The sequence below is a fragment of the Thermobia domestica genome, chromosome 11 (genome assembly GCF_964235325.1).
Source record: "Thermobia domestica chromosome 11, izTheDome1.hap1.1, whole genome shotgun sequence".
Lineage (NCBI taxonomy): Eukaryota > Metazoa > Arthropoda > Insecta > Zygentoma > Lepismatidae > Thermobia > Thermobia domestica.
This window is the reverse complement of record NC_137464.1, coordinates 32383051-32392143: the sequence shown is the minus strand read 5'-3', so window position 1 is coordinate 32392143 and position 9093 is coordinate 32383051. Positions and strand designations below refer to the sequence as shown.

Below are 9093 nucleotides of genomic sequence, written 5' to 3'. Positions count from 1 at the left end.
AAATGTTTTAGAAGTAACACTGAAACTCCACTAATAGTAAATAAAGTGTTGTATCATCAGATTACCGCCTAACAGAAAAATGCCGCTCAAGCATATATCTTGGGAAACTATCATTCAAAATAACAGATCAGAAGTTGTAGAAATAACTGCCAACTGCAGATTTCGAACTGGCTACTTGATAGAGTAATATTAGCTAATGATTTCCAGCCAACTCATAAGATATTACTATTTCTAGTTCCGACCAAGATAGATAATAATATTTTAAGCATTTCACAACTGTAGTATGGTGTTTTATATATAAGTAACCATAAATTGTCCCATAAATTCATTCAAATAAAGAAAGGAAAAAAAGAGGGAAATTATATTTGTATGTCAAATAATCTAACACTATTAAAATTAACACTTAAAAATGTCTATAATAATTCTTTGAATGTATTTGTAACTGATATTAAAAAACAAAAAAGCCAGAAAAATCATACTTTGCCTTCCCATCAATGTAGCATCATTACTACACACTGAGAATTCATTTTAAATGACAAATAATTACGATTTTTGTATTAATTACAAATACGTTACTGTCAATTATTAAGAGATCAACTCACTTGACTCTTCATCCACATCATCAAGCGATTCAGTGTTGCCAAATAAGAAAATATGCTACAGAATTAAAGCAGAAAATGCGCTTGATCTATAATATTTTTTTTTAGAAGAATAAGTGTTTTACTGACATCCTTAATACATTGTAATTAGTAATGTTACAGTATCTTAAGGCAAAGAAAAAACATGAAAAATTGTTTTGGCGTTGAATTAAACATTAGTCTAATATTCAAAATATTATATATGAGTTTTCGTGGTCATATCAAGAAATCACGACTTAAAAAGTATTGGCTTCTGATTCAAGAAGCTTTCAAATATCCTTCCCCATCCAATGATTCGAACAATGTTTGTAAGCTCATAATAAGAGTACTATTACATGAAAATAGTTTGTAAATTGTCGTCACTTGCTATTACTTATCCCCAGAATTAAAATATAGTCTATTTAAAATGTTCGTGTATATATATATGGATTTTTTTTTGAGAACACAAATTATTTCGGAAAACTGAAAAAAAAAATAATAATAATAAAAAGCCAAGCTATACAATCATACATACATCCTGACACACTAAAGCTCAGAACATTTTAACTTTAAATGGCAAGGCACTGTACATAAAAATAGCAGGTATTGAAACTAAAAATTAAAATCTGAAAACCCCTCAGACGAAGAAACATTTCATTTCTGATGTTATGTAATCTTAATTAATAAAATAAAAATTCACAACCTTGTTTGATGATTTTTAATTAATAAGTACATTAAAAGGAGGATGTGTTTTTCAAGAAATATTTATTTTTTTTTAATTGGAACTTCTAAACCAAAGAGAATTTTTAAAGAGTTCATATCCAGTTTTTAATATGTCAAGTCACTGAGGTATTTGACCAACATATTTATCATTAGATTACTTGCTTCGAAATTCTCTAATAATAATATTACTTCATGATATTTTTAAATAAAATGTTTTGATCGTAGTAAGATTTTTTTCTCACGACAATGTATTTTAATGATACGCTAAGGTACATAAATTAATATTGTTCTGAAATATAGAACTAGATTTAAAAGTGATATGTAAATTATTTACATATTTACATTCAGCGAATATATATATATTTATATATATAAAAATCTATACTCATGTTAAATTCTCTATAGTTGTAAATAATAAAATATTTCTTTCCAAAAAACTGGAAATATATATATATATATATATATATATATATAACAGATACTCTTTGTCAGTACATGAAAATTATTTGCGACGGCCTAGTTGTAAATGAATCATAAAGTTTGAACATGATAGCAGCTTTTATGTATTTTATAAAGTAGGATTCAGGCCTTTAAGCTGCTAACAATTGAATGATAATAAACAAAGATGCAGAAAAAAGAGAACATGATACCTTTTTCATTTCATATATTACTTTATATCATATTGTTGTCAAATAACACTCATTTATATTCACGATTTCCTGTTTCACAAATTAAGTCATGTTCCACATTTACGATAGTAATCAGTTATTAAATTTTTAATTTTACTGATTTTTGTCATCTTGCAAAAAAAAAAATTATTTCAATTTTTGATATAAAATTAATTATAATCACTGGGTTAACGAAGTGGAAGATTATGAAGCAACCACAATCTTCTGCGTCTGCATTTTTGTTTCTATTTCATGGAGAAAATCAGTTGAGGAACATAATAAATATTACTTTTTAAAAAAAGTACAAAATATTTACAACACATTACTTATCACTGCCACATTAACTATAAAAAATTTCTTTTTACCCGAAATTGCAACATAAAATTATCAATTATTTTTATTATTATTCTCATCATCTTCAACATACTGTTTTCATTTTTAGAAAAATAATTTTTCTTTACTTTTTTCTTCATCATTAAAAAATAAACAAGCTTGTCTTAACATTTACAAAAAAAAAAAAAAAAAAAAACTACTATCAATATTGTACATAGTATCTGTACATAGTGTAATTAAACTCTCTTTTATAATAAAGTCACTCTCATACACACGTATTACAAAGTGATTCTTCCACAAGTCATCATCATCATCATCATCATCTATGAGCACTCAATAACGTTTCTAGTTTATATTTTAACTTCTTTCTTTCATATATAAAATATATCACATTGAACCATGGAAGCAGTTTTCTTTTTATTCTTTTAATACACTGTAATATTCTTTAAAAAAAATTCTCCGCTTTTTTCTTTTTTTTTTCTTCTTTTACTTCTGGAACTAAAGAAACAACACGGTCTTATTCGAGATCATGTATAAATGTATTTCTCTGTCTTTATCAGAAGAACAAATCATTCATCGGAGAAGTGATAACACCAGAAGAAAATGTATATGATTTCTTGTTTCTTCTTCTTCTTCCTTTTTTCTTTTCTTTTTTTTTATAAAATAGTACTGAACACACTCATATACATAGTTCTTCTTCGTATGGTGGTTAAAGACTTTGGCTAACGTTTATTTGTCCAAGTAAAAACTGACAAAAAAGTTAATTTTCTTGTTTCAAACGAAGAACTTTCCTCAAATGCTTAAGAGAACTGACTGTATTGCTTTTACTAATTGCACTAGTCCCAAATTTGTATTATTGTTTGAACACTGGTATTGTATTTTATGTAGCTTCCTATCTTAATACAACAGACTGATATATTTATACATATATTTATATTTAATGGTAGCATGTGGTAGGAAAAAGGCACAAAACAAGCGGGGGCGAATAAAAAAAAAGTAAGCGCAACTGGTTTTTGTGATTTTTGTTTGTTGATAGGCACTATTTTATCACACTATAACAGTAAGAACGTCACCACTTCTGTCTTGTTGAGATTGTTGCGTCCTTTGTAAAGGCAACGCCTTTAAATTTATATGCTTAGCGAAGTCTTTGTGTGGTGCTTCCTCACCAATGGGCGGTGAAGTGTTCTTTTTCACTTCTGGGTTCTGAGCCTTGTAAATCTTACTTGAGATTCCGTTCGGGCTCTCAACGTCTGAGATCATCTCCAGCATTTCCGTGGAGTCACTAGGAAGAGAGCACACTTTTGACAAAGGACCACTGACAACCACTTCCGGTTCCACTGGTTTCACACAAACACCGTAGCCCATGCCTTCAGCGACTACAACACCACCACCGCCAGAGTCTAAAGACCCTCCCGGATCCATTTTCCTTGTAGATCGTAGTGGGTTGGTGTATCGTCGAAGATTCTCTTCGTTCTGTAAATTGTTCGACTTCTCCAGCTCAGAACTGTCATCGTGGCGTGATCGGTTGGCTATATCCGTTTTTCTTTTATGATTCCAATAGAAAAGAGAGCCAACAGCAACCAAACAGACAACAGCCAGAATGATGCAAATCATAGCTATTAGATAGCCATTGCCTAAAAAAAGAATTACAAATATTTTAAAATTAGTACCATATTATATATTATCTACATTATAACGATTCAGAACAAATAAGGACAATTAAAAATGTATTATTCAATATAGAGTATTCACTTCGCTAATATTATGACTCATGAAAGGGCATAGTTTTCAGTTAGGTGATGTAAGGTCAACAAACCATTGCCGTTATATCAATGGGTGAACATAAAAAAATTCTATACTCTTACCTATTATTATTATTAGTCTTTTTTCTGGCACTTCGTAATAGTACGTAGTACTGGCATATATTTTCAGAAGCTTTAAAAATGTTACTTTAATTTTGTATTTATAAAATAAATTTTAAGTTTAAATTGATTTGACGACTGTAACAACAGAATGTTATTTACATTTGAAAGATAATACGATGTATACTTTGCAACATCAGCTAATTTCTTTCAGTTGCTTAGATTTTTACGCTTGCCTTCGCAGATGCTAAAACTCCGCTTAACTAAAAGGTGTTGATCGTGTTGATCAGCACCTTGGTTCGGTCGCCTCATTAAAGAAGTATAGCAAAAAAATATTACAAGAAGATTTTCTTTCATCTGCTAGATCTGTCTCTTGGAAATTCATACATGATTTACAACAACACAGTAGAAACAAAATCACACCTTCAGCTCCGATTGGAAATTGTGAGTGACATTATAAAGAAATACCATTTAGTTAATATACAGCTATCAAGTAGAAGACCTAGCGACACCACAACATCCCACCGTCTGTCCGGACGACACTTCCCTGAATACTTTCCTCCGACGGATACGGAGCAAAACCCAACTACGTGTGTTGCAGAGTTCGGGATGCGAAAGGAAATACGGTTTGTCGTGAGTAAAGATACTATTGTCCAGATTGTGATGTTGCATTCTGTGTTATCCCATGCTTTTAGAATTATCACACTGTTAGTAGCATTTAGTTTGATGTGTGGTAGTGTATATGATAGTCTGTAAGCTGGAATAAGATTCAAATATGAAGACAACATATTTGCAACAGTTTATATGCTATTTTCAAACATTGTACTACTTTGCATGTAATGTACGAGTTAACTCTGGAAGTTCCTTAATAGTTTTGTCAACTTATTCAACTACCATAGTGGAATTTCGTCACTGTTCCATAATTGTTGATTTTGGTAAATCACAACACAAAATTAAATAATGTCTAGGCAAATTCTTACATTAGTCACTTCATTCATTTTATGCGATTCAGTGATTTGGATCTTTCGGTTCTGGTTTTGAGAACTTATCTGTTCTTCTAGATTCATTACCAGTATCGAGTCACGTGATGACTTACTGTTGATGGTTAGGTTAGGTGAGGAACTGGTTCCTAGTGATATTTAATGAATTGTTCTGAGGAACTAGTTCCTGAAAATCGAATGATTGAACGATTCATTAAATGAAATGACCAAAGTAAAAACTTACCAATATCTAAAATATAAACCATGTTTAGGGAAATAATGTGTTAGGTAAGTGATTAATACATTGTAAATTATTGCTGTTGATTTATTCCTAAAAGAAATTAATAAATTATATGTAACTTGAGATACAAATAGCTTTAATGAGAGATTAGTTTCAATACACACATACGTGTCACTGTAAAGTTTCCTTTACGTATACATTCGGTACTATTTTTCTCTTTAGCTATTTGATTGCTACACTATTACTTGGTGTCTGGTGCCATTTTTGTGTATTTATAATTTGTAGATGAATGGGTTGCTCAAACCTGATTTAATGTAAATTAAAAACTATGTGATATTAATAGAATACTTCACTTTCACCTTCCAACGTATATTAAGTATTAGTTTTATCAGGAAAAATGCAGCTTTTCACTGAAGAAAGTAGGTTGTGCACTTTTTTCTTTAATTTATACTCTAGAATTCGATAGTTTCTAATGTAATAATGTAACCAGTACTTAAAGTGGTTTAAAGTACTTGGAAGTACAGTACTTGTCGTAAAGCTTATATGAGGAAGGCTTCCAATATAAAACCGAAATATTTAGACAATATAATGATCATGCCTTCAATAACCAATCGATTGTTTATTAATCTTCAGTTTCATGTTTATTATTATTATTATTATTATTATTATTATTATTATTATTATTATTATTATTATTATTATTATTATTATTATTATTATTATTTGACTTTTAAAAAGTTAAATGCAAATTGTGCATAATTTGAGGAAATTTAATTTTAAATAATATTTAATTAATACTTGAAAAATAATACCTTGAGTTTCTTCACTGATGACAGCAGTTTCCACTTTCACTTCGACAACTGCAGTCAGAGCTGATATGTTCGTTTGTTTTCGACTGATGAGTTCTCCGAGGACTCGAATGCCTTCAGAAATGGCCAAGTTCTCTTCTTGGTTGGAGAAGTCTATTTGCGATGACTGAAATAAAAATGATTTTTCATGTATTATAATGTACACAAATACTGTGTATACAAATACAGATACATATATACAAATGCTGGAAACAAAATGTAATTAAACCAAAGGAAAATAAAAACTCATGTCAGTTTATTATGTCGTAATGCGAACATTTACGGCGGGATAAATCATGGAAAGTAATAGGTAAGTAGCAATCTTTTTTTTTTAATCTTAAAGAAAATTAACTTTCTGAAACAAAACAGAAACATATATCAGAGAATAGTCTTATCTAATGCTAACTTACATATTTATTGGGAAAATAAAATGGTTTTATTTTTAGTTTAACGTTTCACGTTTGTTATTTGGGCTAAAGGAGAAAAATAATTAATGACAGTGAATGAATATGAAATTAAATTTTTGTGCTCTCCCACTGGGAATCGAACCCAGGACCACGTGTACCAAAAGCAGTCGTACTAGCCATTAGACCAAAAAAAATTAAATGAAACCTTTACTTTTTACTTCCCACGGTTATGCCAGTTAGGCTAAAGAAGACTGTGATGATGAGAAATTAATTGAATGATGAAATGAAGAAAGTGGGAGGAAACGGGAATTCCCGAGAAAACTGAAGTATACGGTGCTTGTCCACCACAAACCTCACTTGGCGCAAACTGTCATCGAACCAAGGATCCCATGCACCAGAGGTGAACGCTATACCATTGAGCCACCATAGTCTCTGCCAATAGACCAGAGGGGAGGGGGCAAATTCATTCAGAAAACAATAAATTACATGAGACGTAAACAGTTTTTTGAAGAAACTGTACAAAGTTCTTTACAATAAAATGAATCGAAACTAAAGCTAAAAATTATTTCTGCTAAAGAAATTCAATAAGACCAAGAGAATCACTCTTGGTGCTTATTAATATTCAAACCTACTACTAGAGAAGATAAATTTTATTAAAATTCGATATCCATTATATTAGTTCATTAAGTAACATAAGAGATATTAATATTCAGTCATATCCAAAACTTACCATTGTGACTTCCACGGTGTCATTAAATCCAGTTTTCAAATCACACAGAATAATCAGCTCTTCGGTTTTACTTAAGCTCGCCTGATGGAAGGCAGCGAGTCTTCTCAGTTGCATACACAGCCCTTCAACCGACACTCCACGAGGGAGCTTGCTCTTGTCAAACAACAAACTTAGCCGTGCACAATTATTGCTTAATGTTGCTTGATTCGGCCAACAGGATGGCGGTGCTGGAACCATTGGTAGTCCCACTCGTTTCCCACTTTCTAAGTCTCTACATTCACCCCACGGTGTACATGTTTGCGTCAGGCAAGCTTCTTGTGGAGATGGAACACAAACCTATGACAAAAGAAATAAAGAGAAAAATGTATAAATTTGTTTAAATCTTTCATCAAATACCTATTTAGTTCTCATTTTTGTTCTCAGTGTGTGTCTAACTTTTTCAAAGTTAAGAGAAAAGAAATAATATCCACTCTAATATTTTCCTTTCTTTGGATTTCATTAGCTCCTTAGAGGATGTATGAAATCGAATCATTCATTTAACTTATTAAAGAATATCCTTGCTATACTACTTAGAAATAATAATGAATAGAAGTTACAGGAAGTTTCTTTGTTTAAATTGATGCTTGGTGATTTTAAAAAAAATCTCAATTTTGGACTGTTATAAAATATACTCATAATTGAACATTACAAAATACTGAATCAAAGGCAAACATAATTAAATTAACTCAAATAATGCTCATTTTGCTCTATTTTATCATGTTATAGAAAGTTTAAAAAAATAACGTTAAACGCACAAACATGTTAATGATTTTTTTAACTATCTATAGAAGAATACAGAAGAGCAAGCTTACTACTTTTGAGTTTATTTATAAAATGCTCTTCAAGCGGCTTACGTTATAATAAATGTAATCAGTCTTTTACTGCAAGCACAACGGACCAACTAATAGATGTTTTTGCATTATTTGAATTATTTATTTATTTATTTATTTATTTATTTATTAAATCTTTAATATTTTCTCACTTCTAGGCTCTGAGGACAACCTATTGGGAATCGAAAGACTTAAACTATCTTACTAGAGTTTATTTTATTCAAAAAAAAAAAAAAAAAAAAAAAAAATGTAAACAGTTACAAATAAACTATCCAGTTTAAGAAGCTTTTCATAGTAACTAGAGATAACCAATATTAGCAATCAAGTGCATAATGATCTGGATTATTGATAAAACACCTAATACAAAACACTGTAAACTGCTAATTATTAGGCATAAGACAATGACCAAGTGCTATTTTACACCAAGCAAAACATCACAGATATGTAATTTAGGAAAAAGGTACATACACATAATACTAAATGGTGTAAGAAAATTGATGACCTTTTGGAATTATCTAAAGTCAAAAAACAGTTATTTAATCGGAGGACTGAAGTTGTTTAATAAGCTATTAGTCTCTATACAGCAGCTGCCGTTAAAGAGTTTAAAAAGAAATTGTACGACTGGTTGACAGCGAACCTATTTTATTTAATAAAAGAGTTCATTGAATGTATAGAAATTATGCCATAATCTGAAATGTGTTATTTCATTTAAATTACTGTTATGATCTTTACTATATTTTAGTCACTATATTAACCATAATTTGATTTTGTATTTAATGATTGATTATTTGGTTGTAAACCATAATGACTTTTAT

At 30.0% G+C, this 9093-nt stretch overlaps 1 protein-coding gene across 2 annotated transcripts in view; it reads right to left on the bottom strand.

Annotated features, from left to right (window-relative positions):
• Positions 1-929: 929 nt before the first annotated feature.
• Positions 930-9093, bottom strand: part of Ser (protein serrate) — a 370686-nt gene continuing 362522 nt past the window's right edge. For both annotated transcript variants that reach the window (XM_081730299.1, XM_081730300.1), the window contains exons 17-19: positions 7410-7745; positions 6237-6399; positions 930-3975 (exon numbers count right to left, since the gene is read on the bottom strand). In XM_081730299.1, the coding sequence (XP_081586425.1) occupies positions 3389-3975; positions 6237-6399; positions 7410-7745 (1086 nt within the window). In that variant the 3' untranslated portion in view covers positions 930-3388. The remainder of the gene's footprint in view (positions 3976-6236; positions 6400-7409; positions 7746-9093) is intronic.